The 20,463-nt window shown below is 47.6% G+C and overlaps 2 protein-coding genes across 2 annotated transcripts in view; one reads left to right on the top strand and one right to left on the bottom strand.

Moving 5' to 3' along the window:
• Positions 1–453: 453 nt before the first annotated feature.
• GPR148 (G protein-coupled receptor 148) lies at positions 454–1,426 on the bottom strand. Its single transcript, XM_023751306.1, is given in 5 exon segments — positions 454–536; positions 539–674; positions 911–1,158; positions 1,161–1,303; positions 1,305–1,426. Coding segments are annotated over 5 exon segments (732 nt in total).
• Positions 1,427–15,217: 13,791 nt separating this feature from the next.
• The window catches only part of LOC102431120 (serine protease 40), an 8,626-nt gene continuing 3,380 nt past the window's right edge, over positions 15,218–20,463 (top strand). Inside the window, exons 1-3 of the mRNA XM_014453027.2 lie at positions 15,218–15,447; positions 17,286–17,419; positions 19,072–19,232. Coding sequence (XP_014308513.2) covers positions 15,218–15,447; positions 17,286–17,419; positions 19,072–19,232 — 525 coding nt within the window. The remainder of the gene's footprint in view (positions 15,448–17,285; positions 17,420–19,071; positions 19,233–20,463) is intronic.

Consider the following 20,463-nt stretch of genomic DNA (forward strand, 5'->3'; position numbering starts at 1 on the left):
CAGAGCAAAGACTACAAATCCCCTCATTGTCATTATCATGTTAATTGTTGACCGATAATTGTCCTGTACCCACCTGTGTAAAGGAGGTATGTGGGTATTGTTTTACTTTTTATCCAATCTCAGAAGTTTCTCCACTTTGCTTTCTCCCACCTCCCCAATCTATCAATCTATTGCCAATGGATTTCATGTAATCCACTTACATCTTCTCTTTTGATTATAATGTGTAAAATAAGATACAGAATTGCCATTTTCTGGAGCATTTTCTCAATCCATTGAAGTTTTGCTTCCCAGCAATTGTCATCAGTTTGGCTCAAATAAATTCATAAAATTCTCTACAGGCTTGAATGTTTCTTATGTTGACATGTTCTACAATTATTGTGCAGTTTTGAGGATCTGGCTATAAATGGATGCTGATACATTGAACTTTAACTTTCGCCTGCCAGACTGAGAAGTCTAGATCTGAAAAATGGTGAAAATGTCACTGTGCCTCCTGGATGAGAAGTGGCCCCAGACTATCCCCAGCAGCCATCAGAAGCCAAGAGCACCTCAATGCTGGCTGCTGTGAGCCATATGTCAGCCCTGGCATCAATGTGGTGCTCCTTGGTCAGCACAATATCCAGGGAAAATGCCACCACTGAGCTCACATGCAGTGTGATTAGCAGAGTGCTGCTTTCCTGGGAATAGCCTGAACCCAGAAACCTGAAATCCTGACCCCTGCATAGATCATGCAGAAACAGTAGGTGATAGAGCTGTGCATAGAAAGAAAATGCACAAGATGTGTGTGACAGTGACTAGGGGGCCATGGCTCAACTTGATGCCCAGTCTCAGCTATATGATACATGAGAATCCTAGCTCTCCAACCTGGCATCCTGCAAAGCCAAATGAGAAATATGGGGAAAAAGCAGGCCACCACATTCTGGATAGCTTCACAGGATATGAAGGAGAGGTAGTGCAGAGGACGAGCGACTGTTAGGTAGCTGTGCAGCACAGTGGCCATGAAGGACAAGGTGGTATTGGTGTAGGTAGTGAAGACAGAGTCTGTGAGAATACCACAGATGATGTAACCCTGGGCCCAGCTGCCCAGGTTACTGGAGGAGATGAACATATGAAAGATAATGTAGGCTGGATATGGGAGCAGGATGGAAGCCAGCAGCAGCAGCTCAGAACCAGCATGGCCACAGCCAGGAGAGCCAAGGGAGGAAGAACCATCGCAGCAGGAAATGGACACCCTGAGATCCCTGGGCTCAGGGAGGTGTTGCTGGCTGCCTAGGACATGCAAGGGAGCTTGCTGATGAGATGGTCAGGCTAAACAGGCTGTTGTGTTCAGGGGTCAAGGTGCCAACTGACACCCCCATAATTCCCAGCAGGAGTGGCAGGCTTTGTCATAGGTGATTGGTTCTGCACTTGCCCCTGGTATGGATCTCATCTACAGGGGTCCTGATAGTGCCACTCCTCTGCAGAGATACTGGGCTTGGGCAGGTCTTAGGAATGACTGTTTAACAAAAATAAAAACAACAATGCAAAATCATGCTCACATGCACTCATGCACATCTCTGCTAGCTGTCCAGGCTGCATGTGTGTGTGTGAGTATACCTAAACAGATCAGTTCATTGTGATGATTTGTTGGTCACTGACCTCTTGATAAGTGTCCCCCATTTCAATTTCCCTCAAACCTGTCTGGTAAGCCAGCAGGGAGGGCACAATACTCACTACATTGGATTGGATCATGGGTGAGAGGCCAGAAAAGAAAGAGCAGCGTCTGGGAGCTAGAATTGCCAGGCCTAACCTCTGAATGGGGCTGCACATGACAGGAAATGAGGCCAGGATGGAGAAACCTTGGCAGGCTCATACTCTTCCTCACAGAGCCCTGGGCCACAGCCCCCATGAGAGGGACAGTGTGTGTGTGTGTGTCCCACACCCTTCTACATGGGACTTCACATGGAAGAGTATTCAGACATCCATGTGTGGGATCCCTGTGTGGTAGGAAGTCCCTGCCATAGTCTGGCAGATAGAAGCCCATAGAAGCTAGGCAGAGGTCCTCAAACTATGGCCCGCGGGCCACATGCAAATACAAATATTGTATTTGTTCCCGTTTTGTTTTTTTACTCCAAAGTAAGATATGTGCAGTGTGCATAGGAATTTGTTCATAGTTTTTTTTTTTTAAACTATAGTTCGGCCCTCCAACGGTCTGAGGGACAGTGAACTGGCCCCCTGTTTAAAAAGTTTGAGGACCCCCGAGCTAGGGGTAGAGAAGGAAGTAGAAGAGAGAAGAGGATAGGAGACTCGTGTGTGTCAGCTGGGCAGCTGGGACATCTCAGGTTATCCAGAGGTGTAGACAGTTGTGTGCAATTGGCCTGGGCCCATGGTGGGAAGGCCAAAGGGATGGGACTCAGGCTTCATGCTTTGAAGGTCCTGGTTGTGTGGCCTTGAGAAGATTTGCTCACATGTATACATTTGTTTTCTTATTTGTAAATGTGAATGCTTCTCATGGGAACCTCATGGAAGTGTCGCAAAAATCCAGAGGTTTTAATCAGGTGCAGCCCATACCTCCTAACACACTCTCCAGGAGCTTCAGTCCTCTCTGCTTACAGATCCCCTTGTCATCACTGCAGAAACAGCTGCACTGCTACTCCATGCCCCTGGGCCCTCCCACAGCCCACCCAAGGCCCCCCAAATTCTGCCTAGCGGAGAGAGAACTACCATGGAGCTCGGGCCTTCCTCAGCACAGCCAGATTGTTATTAGGGTCAGAAGGAGACAGGAATTTTAGAGACTGAGTCATGAGAGGGCCAGCCTTGCATTATATATGCCACCTAGACCAGAATCAGCAGGTGACACAGTTGCCTCATCCCTCAACCATGGATCCTCTGACCACACAGTGTCACTGCAAGGTTCCCCAGCAGGCGGGGAACCTTGGCTTCCTCCATCACTGGAGCAAGCAAGCCTCATGTTCTCTTCAGCTGCGTGGCTGCTGGCCACCATCTTTGTTGGCAGTTAATTTGCATACCCTGCTGATTAGCCAATGGGAAGCGTAGCGGAGGTATGGTTAATTACCATGTTTGTCTATTATGAGATAGGATTATTGACTATCTTCCCTGCCCTGTAATTTACATCTCTGTGGCTATATTGTAATTACCAATTTGGGTGGTCAGTGGCAATTTAGGTACAAGCTCAAACAAAAGAGGCTTCTTGCCAAATAGTGACATAAATATTTGGGTTATAGAAAGGCACACCTGTGCAGTGTATACAGTAAGATTGCTGTGTCCTTGCTCAGATTGGCCTTGAACATCTGGTATACTCTGGACAGGGCCCCCACATTCCACTCCTTACACTGGTGATTTCTATGGGATACCCTGGCCCATCTGCCAGCACCTTGAGCACAGAGTCCACAACAGCAATACAAACTACAACATGTTATAACCAGTACTCTGGCCCCAATAGCAACACTCACAAATGCCCAGTGCCTTATTCCTGAAATCAATCCCACCAACCTTGGAGGGGGTCATGGGACATGGCTTGTATGGTCCGCACTTCCCTGTTTATCTCTTCCAGGGCACTGGTTAAATTCCCTTGATTGTCAGGTATATATGTACAATATTCTACATGTATGACGACATAGGTGCCTCCTGTGAAGCAGTTAACAAATCTAGTGCTATTCTATTCTGCAGTATCACTTTGCACATCTACGTGGTTTCATCCATCATTAGGGTAAGGGCTTGCTGGGTCTGACTCAAGTCTTTAGCTATATTCTCAGCTAAGGCTGTTACTTCTAACTCTACCTTAATTGCTCCTCCCGCAGGAAGGAATACAGCTAAGGAGTAAAACCACCAGGAAGTCTATTTAACACAATGCCACCAGTGGTAAACTGAGTCCCAGTTATGGGGAATCTCTTCTAAAGTCTTAAGAATTTGCCCAGGGATATAGGGCCTAACCCAGGTACATCGACCCGACCAATTCACAGGAAGGTAGGGACAGCCATACCTTCCACACACCCATAAGTATCCTGGAATCATCATATCTACAGGTTTTGTGCCACTATAATGCTTTCCATTCTGTCGCTTCTGAACCTCAACATTAGTAGTTATGTTACAACACAAATCTGGAGGCAGCCAGCCAACAACTCAATTCTTACTGAGTCACTGCTGCTCTACACACCTGTCTGCAGGGTCTCTTAATTCTACTTGTTCTCCTAGCAACCACCCCCAACCATTCCACACTGTATAACCAATAAAGGGGCGAGTATTGAGGTGGTCCCACCAGATCAGAGTCTCTATGGCTTGGTACACAGAATCCCAGGAGATGTTGTTGAAGTCTTGGTCAGTTAACCATGTCCAATTGGCAGTGGTGGCCAGATGGATGCGCCATGGAAATCCACTGGCTGCTCCTGGGGGAATTTCTGTGCACACCCAACAATGGGAGACATTATGCATCGAGCATAGGTGTGTGCCCACAACACTACACTGTTAGCCAAGCTCGCCCTGATCAAAGAGACAAAAGAGAAACTGAAACCATCATAGAGAGATCACAGCCTTCTGGCAAGATGCAAGCAACTGTGTCTCTTCTAGACAGCACTGTGACTGGAATCAGAGGACAACCTGGCCAGTGATACCAAGTGGGATCTCCCTCTTCATAGGGGCCCGGTTTCACAGGGGAAGCTATGGGAAATCTGAGCACTGGCCAGAGGGGAATAGTGTAAGTCCCTTTTAACAATGTACCCCTCCTATGCTTTCTGGCTTGGACTTGCACTGTTACTGGCCAGGGCTGGATCAAAGGGTGCAACTGGAACTTGTAGTCATACCCACTTCCCCAGGGCCCTTCCCCAGTAACAGTCCATGGCCAGGTCCACACTGCCTCTTTCCCCTCTGCCAAGTGGGCAGGTGTGTAGGCAGCAGCAAAGTTCCAGATGGGTGTACCTTGGGGCGCAACAGTTCATTTGTTGTTTTCACCTGCACATGCAGCGTCTGAGGATACCTCCGCATCATTAACTCAAAGGGGGAAGCACTGGCTGTTCATTCAATCATCTAGCCCAACTTTTTAGGCTAGGTGGGTCCACCCCTAGGCAGAGCTTGTCTTTCAACAGGCCATTATACTGTTCAATCACCCCAGCAGCTTGGGGATTATATGAAACGTGAAACTGCCAAGCTATATCCTGGGCCTTGGCCCAGCTCTGTACCTCCTTCCCTGTGAAATGGATTCCATTATCACTTGCTATGCTAAGGGGTCACTCATAGGTGGCCCCCAAGTGTTCCAAACCATGGACAACTGCCCATTGGGTGGCCTCTCTTGCAGGGTAAGCAAAAAGGAGGCTGGTGGCAGTCAGGGCATAGTTAAAACCCTAGTCCAGAGGGAGAGGCCCAATGAAATCCACCTGCCAATGTTGCAGAGAGGTCCCTCCTCTGAGGACATGGCCCTTCTTCCCCTGGAGGCCATATCGATGGGGGGGGCGTGTCTGAGCACAGCAGGGACAACCTCGTACTGCAGCGAGGGGTTCCCCTGTGGATAAGGCCGGGCCCCACCTCTCAGCCACCTGCATCATTGTCTGTGGTCCCACGTGCCCTAGTTTCCGATGGAGCCACCAAGCCCAATCTTCAGGGAAAGGTACTACCTCCCAAACCCTTGTCAAGGCATCTGTCTCATTGTTCCCAAGGGCTAACAATGGTCGATGGCCACTCAAATGATATATTGTTGCCTTTTTGGAAGTCCCTACTTTCCATATATCCTTTCACATTTCCTGTCCCCACACGGGACGGTGTCCTACCAGCCACTGTTGCTTGTGCCATTGTGGCAACCACAAAGTCAAGCCTTTAAAGATGGCCCAGCTCTCTGTTACAATGACCAAAGGGCCAGGCTCCTTTGTCAACACCATCCAGACTGCTCTTGGTTCAGTCCATTGGCTACTTTGCCCAGTACCAGAATCAAACGACAGTTTGTCTGTATTTAAATGGACAGCCACTGCTGTACATGTAGCAGTGCTCCCCCTACTTGATCCGTCTGTGTACCACATGGTCTCCGGGAGAGATGGCATAGCTTCTCGGAATGGACTAGGGAGTACCTCCTCCATAGGAGTTTCATCCCTTGACAGGGTCTCATATGTCACAGGACCCAACAGGGTTTGCAATTTCTGTGACAGAGGGCTGGTACTCACCACTGCCCTCTGTTCCAAATAGGCCTCCATTTTGCTAAAGTTGGGGTTTGTGCCACTCTCGACTTGGGTGTGGTCACCCAAGATCTAAGCCAACTGGCTATAGGATAGGCAGTCTTCATGAGCCGAGCACCTTACTTTGTGTTGTGATTGCCTCACAGGCCTGCAAGGCTACATAAATGGCAGCCAACTGCTTCTCATTGAGGGTGTACTGACACTTGGCCCCCTTGCACAGCTGAGACCAGAACCCAATGGGCACCCTTCTCTGCCCATGCTGTTGCCACAGACCCCAACCAAACCCTGATGGAGTAAGTTATGTCCAACTGGAATGGTTGTGTTAGATCTACAACCTGAAAGGTTTGGGCTTCTTGGTAATGAGAAAGGCCTCCTCAACTTCTGGAGTCCAGTGCCATGTCACCCCTGTTCCAGAATAACAGGTACAAGGGCCACAACAGTTGTGCCAGATGGGGATGAACACTCACCAATACCCTAAAAGACAACATAGGCCTGTAACTTTCACTGTTGTAGGTCGGGGAAAAGCCTGCACTTTGTCAATAACTGCCTCAGGTATCACCTTGGTCTTACTAGACCAGACAACTCCCAAGAATTTGACAGACAAGTCAGGTCTCTGGACCTTGGCAGTCATTAACCACCCATACCCATGAGTTCAATGCCTGCCATAGGCTACTGGAAGCTGCATTCAAATCTGCAAAAGAATCAGAAGTTAGCATGATATCATCAATATAATGGAACATTGTCACTGTGGGAGGCTTGCCCTAGGTGGCTAAATCTTGTGCCACCAGACCATGACAGATAGTAGGGCTGTGTAAATATCCTTGAGGGAGAAAACAAAAGTCCACTGTCAACCTTCCCACGTAAAAGCAAACTGTTCCTGACTCCAGGGCTATATCTATGGAAAAGAAAGCATTAGCCAAATCCACCACATAGTGGAATCACCCTAACAACATAGTTAGGTGATTGATCAGATCCGTTATAGCCGGCATTGTGGAATGTAATGGGGTAGTCACTTTATTCAGTTCTCTGTAATCCACAGTCATTCACAAGGTGCCGTCAGGCTACTTCACTGGCCATACTGGACAATGTAGGGGCTGTGCGTGGGCTAGATGATCTTCACCTTCTCCAGCTGCAATATCTTCTGTCTGATTTCCTCTTGACCTCCTGGGAGGAGGTACTGCCACACCCACACCACCTGGCAGGGGTTAGGCAGTGTCATCACCATGTGATGTGGGTGCCCCCTTGTGGTAGGCTTTACCACACACACCCACAGGTGGAATTCACCCTGGGTCATTGCAATTGTTAACCCTTTTAGCACGTCCACTCCCAAGATGTATTCTGGTATGGGAGATATATACACAGTATAGGCCTTTCAGCGGAAGGCGGCCAATACTCAGTGTCAAGATTGCCTACCGTACATGAACAGTTCTGCCTCCATATCTGTCTGTATATCTGTCAGGGTTACAATACAGTAAACTGTAGTCTGCACTCATATCAACCAGTGCCAACATACATTGCATGTTGCAGGGGTGGGGGTGGGGTGGGGAGAACCAATATATTGTGAGTTCAATATACGGCCGCCAGTCCTCCCGGTCCCCTCTCCTGATTGGGTTCCTTGGCCTGTTCCTCAGTCTAGGACATTAAGCTCCTCCTCCTCAGGGGAATCTAAATAGTCCTAGAGGCATACTGGTCAAGGGGCCAAAGAGCCGCATGTGGCTCGCGAGCCGCAGTTTGCCGACCACTGGTGGAACTGCCTTGCTTCAGTAGCTTCTGGAAATGCTTTCCTACCAGTAATTGCCTCCACAAGGCCAGCAGCACATCATTAGGCTGCTAATCTATCTTCTCTTTCCTAACCCCTGCAGCCAGCAGGTCCACCCACATTTGCGTGCGGGAGATTTTCACAGGCTCTGTCCCCACCACTTTTCTGGATCCCGAGCCCGTGGTCTTAGGCACTGCCTTATGTACTGTAGGCTTTTGCACAGTGATGGGTTTCGCTATTCCCTTTTCTCATCACTTGACTTTCACATCCCCCAAACTGGCCATGGCTGTAATTACCTCATGTATACAGTGGTCTACGAAAAGGGTCAAAATAGCTGCCAGCCACCCAAATGCTGCTGGAGGGGCTGCAGAGAGAATCAAGTCTTTCCTACGCATCATAAAATGCTCATCATCAGGACCACAAGTATTCAAGTTAAACATGGCTTGTTTCGTGCCCATTTCCTGTATCACTTGCACTAAATCTACATTCATAGTCCATTTACTCATGGTTTCTGGCAATTCTCCGGCATCCTGCCAAATGCTTCTAGATGCCACCATTAACCAATCCATCAGGGAGTGATCTCCCTGTCTGACTCCCAAACAGTGACTGATCTGCAGTCACTGCCGCAAAGAGGGATGGGTCGTTATTGAGGCTAACTTCTCCATCTCGGCTGGAGATAGCTGCCAGCATCTCTCAGTGTTGCAATTTCAAGGCATTAGGAGCAACCAGTCTACCTGCCTGACAACGTTCTACTGGTCTTTGGGGATTGGGTCCATCAAGGGCAACGAAGCCTTCTCTAATGCCTCAACTTGCTCCCAGTCTTCCAAGGCATCAGGACCACTGCTACCAGATACCATAAACCAGTCAGAGGCCACATGTCCTCCAATGGGATAGATGGGGTACTTACCCCAGAATCCTGCCCACTACTACACCAAGTTCCTCAGCCAGGGACTTGACCCTTCTGGGTGCAGGAAATTGGAAGAACACTCAGGTGCAAGCAGACAAGTGGGACATGCTTTATTACAACAAAACAGCCAACAACTGGCTGGTCAGTGGAAACTTAGGTACAAGCTCAAACAAAAGAGGCTTTTTGCCAAATAGTAACATCAGTATTTGGGTTATAGAAAGGCATGCCTGTGCAGTGTATACAGTAAGATTGCTGTGTCCTTGCTCAGATTGGTCTTGAACATCCGGCGTACTCTGGACAGGGCCCCCACACCAGGTTATGTAAGTTTTCAATCATTATTTATTCAAATAGGTTTTCAATCCCTTTCTCTCTCTTTTCTCCTTCTGGTTCCCCTGTGATGCAAATGTTGTTATTCTTTATCTTGTCCTAGACATCCCCTAAACTAAACTACTCTCATTTTTTAAAATTCTTTTTTCTGTTCTGATTGGGAGTTTTCTGTTACCTCTTATTCTGAATTGCCGATTTAATCCTCTGCTTCATACAACCTACTGCTTATTCCTTCTGGTGTATTCTTAATATGCTTACTATCTCTTTTTTTTAAGTTCCCAATGAGTTCATTCATTCTTTCTCTAAGTTCCTTGAGCATCCTTATAACCATTGTTTTGAATTCTGTATCTGGTATATTGCTTGCCTCCATTTTATTTAGTTGTTTTTTGGGGGGAATTTCTCTTGTTCTTTAATTTGAGGCATTTTTGTCTCCTAATTTTGGCTGCCTCTCTGTATTTGTTTCTGTGTATTAGGTAAATTTTCTATGTCCCCAGTCTTGGTATAGTTTTTTATAGTAGGTATTTTATGGGGCTCACTAACACAGTCTCCCTTATTACCCAAGCAAGGTACTACAGGAATGCCCTTTGTGTGGATTATGTGAGCCTTCCTGTTGTAATTGAATCTTGATTGCTATGTATCTGTGCACATTCATGTGTGGGGTCGACCCTCAGCTGGCTGACTGTGAGGATTGATTCCCAGCACAGTATACAAGCTGCTGTGTGGATGCTGACCACATGAAGTGAAATTTGCTCCAGCAGGGTCTGGTGCCTACCAAAATCTTCCTTGAGAAGCTAATTGGGTCCTGCTCTAATGTGGTTCTGAGATCTCATGGGAGGGACTCTGGTGCAGGTCAATGTCAGATGCTGCCTTTGTCAGATCTTGAACTACCTGTTTGGAGCTATAAAGGGATACGCAATTTATGGGTGCCTTGGTGTGCATAGGAGTGGCTAAGGTGCCCACCAAGACCAGCTTCCACCTGTATTAAGCCTAGGGAGTCAGGTCAGCAAAAGGCCCACAGCAACCTGAGATCTGCCTCCACTTGCCTTTGCCTGCCAACTGCCTGTTAGTCTCAATCACTGAAAGAACCTCTGGCAGTATGTGAGTTTCATGAGGTAGTTTCTCAGTGAGTCACCAGGTTAGCAGAAGTTGTGTTCACCAGATTGATACAGATTCAAATTTGTTGCCAGTGCTGGGACACAGCAAAAGTTACAGGGTACACCAAGGCCAGCAGCCACGTGCCAGGTGCCCAAAGACCTTTGTGATGGGGTGGTGGGGTCTCAGGGAGTTGTTGGCAGAGTTAATCAGGCCCAAATAGACCAAGATTTGGCCTTGTGTAAAGATGGCCCTGCACAGGAACAGTGGCTTTAGTTGGGCAGGCTAGGGAAAAATGGCCCCTAACCTAGAGCCACACAATTCAGTCTGTCCCCAATTCTGGCTGGACCTTCTCAAGAGCACTAAGCTCCGCAGGGCAGGACTGCCAGGAGTCAAGGAGGTAGGGTTAGTGGATTTCTCATGGGAAGGCAGGACTGATCAGGCTCTCAGGAATAGTGTGGGAGAGAAACCCCAGAGCCACATAACTCAGTCTCTCAGTCTCTGATACCCCCTGAGTCCACCTGGACCTCAACACCACTGCCCAGGTAGCTCACTAATCCACAGAGTATGAGCTTTGCAGGGTAGGGCCACAGGGAGTTGGGAGAATGGGGCTATTACATTCACCAGGCTGATGCCTTATGGAGGGAAGTACTCAACCCAAGAAAGATGGTATCTGTGGGCAGTGTGGGAGAGGGACTCAGCACAGGTACTCTGGCAGTTGTCCCTTCAAGCTCTCTTCCCAGAGCCACATAATCCAATCTCTCTTCACACAATTCTAGTCCACTTCAAGCTGTCCTCCTTTTTCAGAACCCAAGGTGAGTGGCTACCAATGAGGTTTTGTGTGCTGGCCCTTTAAGAAGGCAGGAGGGTTTCTAGCAGAATTTGTCTCTCTCCGGCAGACAGAATCCATGCTGATTTTCACAGCCAAATGTTATGTGAGCGCCTCCTCCAGGCTCTGATGTTCTGGGCTGGAGAGCCCGCTGTGGGGTTAAAACCCCAAGCTTCTCAGGAGTAAACCTTTGCAGCTAAGATATCCCTCCAGATTCTCAGCTGCTGCATGTGGGTGCAGGGCCAGCCCTTTTTGCATCTCCACCCTTCCTACCAATCAAAATGTGGCTTCTTCTATAAATCCTTGGTGATAAAAGTACAACTCAGCTCGTCTTCATTTGACTATTCAGGTTGATTAGTCTATATTTTAGTTATAATTCTAGGTTGGTTCTGGGAGGAGATGAGTGTAACTTCAACATACTCTGCTGCCATCTTGGATTCTCCCAGGTGGCAGAGAATTTCATCCCCAGGCCTTGAGATCTAATCAAGTTTGCCTAGAAAGATATTAAAACGGCCCTGGCCAGTTTTTCTCAGTGGTTAGAGTGTCTATGGACTCAAGGGTAATGGTTCAATTCCAGTCAAGGGCACGTACCTTGATTACAGGCTTAATCCCTGACCCCAGGACTGGGTGCATGCAGGAGGCAACCAATCAATATGTCTCTCTCACATTGATGTTTCTGTCTCTCTCTCTCTCCCCCTCCCTTCCACTCTCTCTAAAAATCAATGGAAAAAAATATCCTTGGGTGAGGATTAACAAAAAATAAAAAGAAAGACATTAAAACTTATTGTCGACTGTGGGGCAAAAGTCTAATGGCCACCATAACAAGAAGGTATCTTCAGACCAAAAGATGAAGCAAGCAACTTCATAGAAAATAACAGAATTACAAGGTAATTTACTTACAGGAAGATTGGGCCAGAGTGGACAGATGACCCAGCAATTTTTCTTAAGTTATTATTCACTACCAGACTCCTATTACAGTACTTCTTTTATAGTATAACTCAGGTATAATGATTGACAAGACAAAGAGACAAAGAATGCAATAGTTTCAGGGGGCATCCCTCCTGGTGGTCTTATGATAAATGATTGCTTATAATTGATACTCTTACCTAATTGATACTCTTACCAGTTTGATATTTATCTCAGTTGTCAGGCCATTCTGGCTGTTTCTAAAAAAAAAATTTAAGGCTACATTTTAAGGAACACAGATCAACATCAACTAGAAGGTTTGCTAAGGACAGTGAAGTTGGTCACAAAGATCACAGCATGAAACTTAAAATGAAATCTGGACACACAGAGAGAATTAGTTTTGTTCATATATACATGTATACACTTAAGAACCAGTAACTCCTTTTACTTTCCATCCACCACCACTCCTTTTTAAACAGAAATGTCTGTGACCCATGCCTGTCCCTCCACTGTGTGCTGGGAATGTTGGGTGGGTAGTTTCTTCAGTATCATGGGTCTATAGATGAGGAAGAATTGTGCTTAAAAGCTGTATTTAAATAGTTATCGCCTAGTAAGTTGGTTTGGCTCAGTGAATAGAGCGTCGGCCTGTGGACTGAAGGGTCCCAGGTTTGATTCTGGTCAAGGGCACATGCCTGGGTTGCAGGCTCGATACCCAGTTGGGGGCGTGCAGGAGGCAGCCGATCAATGATCCTCTCTCATCATTGATGTTTCTATCTCTTTCTCCCTCTCCCTTCCTCTCTGAAATCAATAAAAAATATGTTTTAAAAAAATAAATAGTTATCACTAGGAAACTCATTTTCACCTGACTTTGAGGAGTTAGATGATGAGATCTTGGACTTTGAGGTGATGAGATAATGATATTTAGATTTAGATGATGATGTTGGTTCACAAACTGGCCCCTATACATGGAGGGCAAGAAGAGATGGAAGAAATAAGTAGACTACTCCAGATAGATAGGTGGCAGGTTTAATAAACAAGGCAACGTATTTGACAACCAGAAGACTCACTTCCACCTGCCAGAATCTATATAGAGAATATACCTAGGCTCAGTCAAATATACTATCCAGGTTGTCTCAACAATACCTATCTCTCTCACGGTTGCATCCTTGGAACAGCTCCCACTGTGGGAACAGTTGGCTGAGTGCACAGTCCAAGGACAGGGGAGGGGTAAGGAACCTTCAATTGCTGAAGTCCAGCTCAGTGATCAACTGGAGGTCATGTCCTATTGATGACCTCCACCAACAGATGAGAATTTGTATTTTGTGTTGATACTGTTGTTATGCCCAGATTTCAAAATCTCCAAAGACAGACCACCAGGGAGCCGAGTCTGATGCAAAAGCAAAGAGTCATTTATTCAAACTAGCTAGTTTGGTCCCTCTGCCTCCCTCACTGACACAGTGGAGTGACAGGAAGCAAGGAGAGCCCGGAGTCTTGGAAGAACAAAGAATTTATAGGGCTTGGGTCAGGGGGTGGGGGCTCACTCGGACCACTGATTTGGCCAATTCCGGTTGGTTGAGTGATGGCCGGGGGGCTAATGACGCAAGGGCAGGGTGCAGCTAGGGTCTGGTTACACAAAGACAGGAGGTGGCTAGCATACTTTTGGCCTTGGGCTAGTTTCCTTGCGTTCCTATTGGCTGAGATAAGGGCTGGCTGAGCAACTGATACATTCTATGGCTTTTGCTTAAAGAGGAGTTAGGAACACGGTTATCAGTCCCATTCTGTCCTTTCACTGTAATAGGTAGAGACTTGGGAACCTTGAGATATAGTGAATAATCTTGCATTTAAGAAGGATACTAGTTATTAGAGGACAGAGGTTGGACCCCGCTTCCCCTTGACCCATAAGTTCCTGCTGCTGAGTTGAGGAGACACTTGTATGAAGAGATATCCTCTCCTTGATTATGTCATGCTGTATTGCACTAGTGAGTTTCAGAAAGAGATATTATTACCCTTCATGGGCCTGACCTAGTCATAGAAGATGGTATAGATGACTACATCAGATCTTGAAAACAAGTTGGCAATATTTGGTGACATTATGTAAGCAACTGACCTCTGATGAACTAGTGCATATTCCTGGGTCTACCTCATAACTTCCTGATGACTCTGTCACCAAACTGGGGTCCTGTGGGTAGAGGGAACCTATGTACCTTCTGCTTCCCCTATTAGCCTGAGGATTCCCAGTGCGGACTGCCTTCTTGGACCTGACACCAGCTTCTGCAGCTTCCGATGTGGCGCAAGGGCCATCTGAGTCCAGATCAGTGCACTCCACCGACCCCCAGGAGGCGGTTTCCCAGCTGCCCTTGCGTGGTGGCCACGGTGCTGTCCGCTCCATCTGATGGCGAACGCTGGGGTGGGGGGTGCAGTTCCAGGCTGGTGGGCAGCCTACGCCCTGGCTGTGGCCCTTCTCTGGCTGTGCCCACTACTGCTGCACGCCCAATCTGCGGGGACCACCGCCCAATCTGCGGGCACTACCGCCCAATCTGCGGGGATCACCGCCCAGCCTGCGGGGACCACCGCCCAGCCCACGAGGAACACTCAGGCCGGGGCTGGTGAGTGGGCAACTAGGGCAAGGGAGCCCAGGTCACCCACTTTGACATGTCCCACCCTCAACAGCAGCCAAGGGGGTTGGGCTCTAAGGTCCCTGGGTTTCTGCGGAACATACGCGGTGGGGCCATGGAGGGAGAGGCAGGGGAGACCAAGGTGCCCCCTCTGCCCTGCAGCTCTTTCCCACTAGATTTCAGTATCCTAGGCCAGGAGTAGAGGTCCTGAACTAGCCTGTCTCTGTCAGCCCCCCAACAGCCTCTTCATTTTAAGAATGGGAAGTGCTACTTCAAGAGGGGGATTATCAAGCAAAGTATGTATCATTTGGCCTCAGGCTCCCTAGAATATTGTACTGAGGTGGGAGGTGTGCAAACAGGTCATTATCAGTAGCCCTGAGCAAACAGCATCCCTCTGTAAGTCCTCAGTTTCTGGGACTTCAAACAGTTGTGTATTAGTTAAGTGAAATCGGTCTGGGGAAGGACCTGGGGAAATGCCACTGCCCAGCCTGGACCTCCTCACTGCTATTCTGATCTGTACCTACCTGGCTGCCCCCCCCCCTCCTTTGCCCCCTCCTCCAGACCCACAAGCTGCTTCCTTAATGCTGTCATCTCCAGTGAAGCCAGGTGGCCTTTGTCACATAGGCCATGTCACTTCACCCTGGGTTTATGGAGGCAGCAAGGCTGTGCCTCAAGACTGGGACTATCTCCACAGTGTGTGGGAGGCCCGTGGTGACTGGGAAGATCTTTGGTGGCAAGAATGCATCTGACCAGCGGTGGCCATGGCAGGCCAGCCTGCTCTACCATGGCAAGCACATCTGTGGAGCAGCCCTCATCAGTGCCTTCTGGGTGATCTCAGCTGCCCACTGTTTCCAAAAGTGAGTCTTCCCACAGGGGTGCAGCTGCTGGGGGGTAGGGAGGGAGGGAGCACAAAATGGCCAGAAAAGAAGAGGGTAAAGGAGGTTGCAGCTTTTTTTTTCTTCTAGGCTTTGTTCTGGGATAGTTTGCTGCCACCAGGTGTCTCTGGGTGCTGTTGCAGTCCTCTCTACCTGGAATACCATCACTGTTCACCACCTGACTCTAGTCTTCTGACTGTCTTGAGTCATTTCTCCTAGGACAGAGGATAATTGCCTCATCTCTCCTCACGGGGATGTTCTTTTCACCCCCCTCTTCATATTGTGATAACATATACCAAGATGGCGTGGTTGTCTCAGCTACATTATTTTTAAGTAGCTAAATGGAAATTGGCTCTAATTATGATTATCAGTAAATACTGGAAAACAGACTTTAGTTCCAAAATAATTGCCTCCAGGTCATTCTTTATTTTTCCTAAACTTTAGGAATCTAAATCCTGTTTCAACTCAAGGTGGACTCTGGTTTCTATATGTTGTCCAGCTCTAGATAGCCCCATAAGATTCCAATGTGCCTCAGTTTCCTCTTGTGCAAATGGTAGTTGGTGTGTAGTGTCCCTTGCCACATCCTGGCACAGGCTTCATGCTGTAAGTCAGAGTGACAGTACCAAGGCTGGGGGTGGGGAGCATCAGTCAGGGCCCATTGTGAACAAGTATTTTGCCCTCTTGTCTGAAGGCTGGCTCCAGCACAACTGCCTGAAACTTCCCTGGGTCCTGACTACTTGCACACTTGGCAGTTCCTTTCTAGAGGTGTGCTAAGACTCTGCACACCTAACTAGAACTCAGCTCTTTCTTTCACCTCTGTAGAACTATGTGCCTAAGAATAGCTGTTGTCACCATTGTCCTCACAGACCAGAGTGAGGAATAAAGAAGATGGTCTCTGTCCCTGGAGATGGGTGCAGTTAGGAGAGTGGACTGCTCCTCAGGTGTATCCTGGGTTTATTTTGTGCCCAGAGGGAGTGATAAAGTCATCATGCTCCATGTCAGGAAGACAAGGCTGCTGGTGTCAGCTGGCTTTGAGACCCCACTTCTATTCATTTATTCAGCACACATGGGTGCCAGGCCCCATGTGAAGCCCACTGTGGGTGATGTAGAGATGCAAGGCTCCACTTGAAACTTCTCATCCTATAAGAAAAGTAAGACACAGTCCAACTACTGTGATACAGGGTAGAGAGTCCATAATGTGTGAGAGGGTAGATGCTGAGCAAGTGTCAAGAGAGGTGCTGTAGATCTCATCAGATGTTGGGCCTTATGGAAGAAGGATTCAGGCATGGGGAGTCTGGATAGGGGACAACACAAGCAGGACACCACACACTCCTCTATTGGCTCCACAAAAACTTGTTGAGTGCCTGTCACCAGATGGGGATCAGCCTTTAGAGAAATTGGTGTGTGTGTGGACTGGGAAGGAAGAGGATGAATCATTCTAGGATGGGAAATGGGGTCTTTGAGACTCACTCCTGGGTATTGGACCTTACAAGGGTTCTGGTCAAAGTTGGGAATGAGCCAAGTCTCCTCTCCTCAAAAATGAAGGGGTATAACTTCATGTTTCCAGCACTAAGATTCTCTGCTCCTTTGATTCTGGGACATGCTGGGAAAGCCATCAGTAACTTTCAAAGGATAAATGTCCTGAGGCTGTGGACAGCAATCAAACCACCTCAAGAGAATGTTAGGAAGGGAGGAGAAAGAGACCACTGGAATAATGGTGGGCTCTAATTACTAACCAGGGGGTGGGGAAAGCAGTCAGAGTAAGGGTGCTGGTCCAGCACCCAGAGGAGATGGGTGATAATGGAGCCTCTCCACAATAGGTCCCATGAGCCATCAGACTACAAGATCCTGCTAGGGTACCATAAGCTACAGCATCCCACCGAGCACAGCCTGCAGATGACGGTATATCGAGTCATCGTCCACGATGATTTTAATAAGCGCTACATCATGGGGAGTGACATCGCATTATTGCAACTACATTGGTCTGTGAATTTTACTTCCCATGTCCTCCCTGCCTGCCTCCCAGAGCCTAATGCAACGTTGCCCCCTCATACCTCTTGCTGGATAACTGGCTGGGGAATGATCACCGAGGAAGGTGAGTAGGATAGGGGAGATGAGGAGAGTGAGGCTGAGGAGGAGGGGGGTGCAGTGGCCACCATGGGGCCCTGACAGCATGTCCTAAAACTTCAAGTTTTCTTTAGTTAGTTGTTCAAAAAAATCTGAGTATCTCTAACTTTTGGAAGCAGGAACTTGGGGTGTTTTTCGACTTGAGCCATTCAGGATTCCACCCTGACTCCCAGGTCCTCCTTGGGTCAGGCTCCTTCAGAGCTTGCTTTGTCAAACACCTCTTGAAATCCTACTGCCACAGAAGGTACTTGGGCAGCAGTCAGGAAATGAAGCAGGCCTGCTCTCTGGTATGGGTGGTGGAATTGGACATTTATAGCTTTTACCTCTGTGAACTTCACTTCTCTTTATTCTAACTGAAGTAAAAGTTGCCCATTCTGCCTGCTTGCTGGGCTTGTATATTTTTAGATGGAGAAAAGAGAAATGTTGGGCAAAGATTTTTGCACAGGGATGAATGCTTTTGTTTTAAACATAACATTGAGTGAAAAAATAGGATGTAAATTTGGCAGAACATCTCATGAAGGCATTGGGGACAGGACTTTCTTTGCTGTGCAGGCCAGTGCCAGTATCCCTGCTCCTGTCCACTTCCAACATTTCCAAAGACACCCTCCTGGGATGGACTCATTAAGAACCACTGGCATACCAAACAAGATTCTCCAAGCTGGTCAGAGGATGGGAGTTGGGGAATGAAGTGAAGTGAGCTGCCACCAGGACAGGGAGCAGCTGCCATCAAAGAGGGACTCAATTGTCTTTCTCCCTCCACTCCTTCCACCCCCAGACTGCAGTTGCTGGTCTGGGCTGCCCCTGAGAACATGTGAGGGCCGTACACAACTCATACTCCATAGGAGTGCTCAGTCACTGTAACACTGTGCTGCCTCATGAGAACACCAGGTCAGATCTGTGAGCAGTATCTGGAAATAGAATCTACAGGAAAGGTGTCCACAAACCAGATGCTCCTTGAGGCAAGGCCATGTTTTATTTGTCATACCACCTAACCCCATCTAGCATCTGCTAGGTATATCACTGCTACTCCTTGACCAAGCCAGGACTCATAGCTTCCACCCTCTGTGCCTCTACTTCTGGCCCCACATAGCAGCCAGATTAATTGTTCTTAAAATCTAAGTAGACCCTTCAGTGGTTTCCCAGTACGATTAGAATGAAATCCAAACTTCACAACCTGGTGAGGAGGCCTTGCTTGCCCTGGATCCTGCTATGACTGTGCCTAATTTTTTTCACCCCCATAACAACCACACTGACCTCCATCCTGGTCCTTCCAACTGTATGCTGCTCACTTTTGCTCTCTTGTCTGCCTTGAACATTTCCGCACCCCCCTGCCCCCCGCTCTTTACACATCCTCTGAGAGGCTTCCTCAATCCTCTTAGCCAGAATGGTGACCTCTTCTTCAGCAGACAGGTTAGAGAGGTAGCTGGCTTCTCCCCCAGGCTCCACCTCATATCTGACCAAACTATCACTCCCCTGCAGAGTTCCTGCCTCCACCTTCACAACTGCAGGAGGGAGAGGTTGGCATCATAGACAACGAGGTCTGTAAAATTTATTTCCAATCGCCAAACACCAGTAAATACTCTCTACATGAGGATATGCTGTGTGCCGGGGACCTCATTACTGGAAAGTCCATCTGCCGAGTAAGTAAGACCAGCTCCATATCTTCAGTCGGGGATATCTCTCCTCTCCTGTGGCATCTGTTCTCTCTCTCTCTCCCTCTCTCTCTCTCTCTCTCTCTCTCTCTCTCTCTCTCTCTCTCCTCAGCCTCTGGTTTTTTATTTCTTACCCACCCCAGTTAGAAGTGTCAGAGCCAAAGGACAGAAGCCATTATAGAGTCCACTCCATCTGTTTTCTTCATTTTTTAAAAGAGCTTTGTTGAAGTACAGCATTCATAGGAAAGGGCACCATTTATAAGTGTGCCATCTGATGCATTTTAGAAACTGATACACTCCTGGAACCAGCACCCAAAGGGTCCTCCTTATACCCCTATCTTGTCATTAACTCCCCCCAGCTAACCCTGGTCTGGCTTCTTAAGCACCATAAAATAGTGTCAGGACTTCTATACATGGAATCATACAGGACACATTCTCATTGGGTCTCTTTCAGTCAGTGTTATGTTTGTAAGATTTATTCATCTTGTGTGTAGTTTATATTATCTTATTGCTGAATAGTGTTCCACTGTGTGAATATAGTATCACTTTATTTATCCATTCTAGTGTTGGTGGCATTTAGGTAGTTTCCACATGAGACCATTACAAATAGCACTCTGTGAACATCCTAGTGCATGTATATTGGTGCACATGGGTTCACACTTTGGTTGGGTATAACCTGGGAGCAGAATTACTGAGCCATATAATAGGTACATGTTCCTCTCATAAATGCTGTAGGGCAGATTTCCAACCTGTGTGTACCAATTAGACTCCTACAGCAGGTAAAAGTTCAGGTTGCTCTACATTGCCACCAGTACTTTATGTGGTCCACAATTTTCATTTTAAACATTGCACGTGATTTTTAATTTGCATTTCTCTGGTGAATGATGAAGATAAGCATTTTTTATATGTGTATTGCCTTTTTGTACAGTATATATTCAAGTTTTTTGCCATTAGTTCTATGGGATCTTCTGTCTTTCCTATTGAATTGGCTATTATGGATTTATGTATTATGAATGTCTTCTCTCATTCTGTGCAATCTTTCCATTTTATGGTGGAGAAACTGAGGCTCAGAGAGGGAAGTAGATGGTCCAATGCAAGGTAGTGAGACCACAGTCAAACTTGGAGAAGCCATGCCCTCCTTTGGAACTGTGGCCACTACAGGCTTCCTCCTACAGTCTTCTCTCCCGCTCTTGCACCTTCTTTCCAGCTCTTCTTCTCT

Source organism: Myotis lucifugus, unplaced genomic scaffold (genome assembly GCF_000147115.1).
Source record: "Myotis lucifugus unplaced genomic scaffold, Myoluc2.0 scaffold_19, whole genome shotgun sequence".
NCBI lineage: Eukaryota > Metazoa > Chordata > Mammalia > Chiroptera > Vespertilionidae > Myotis > Myotis lucifugus.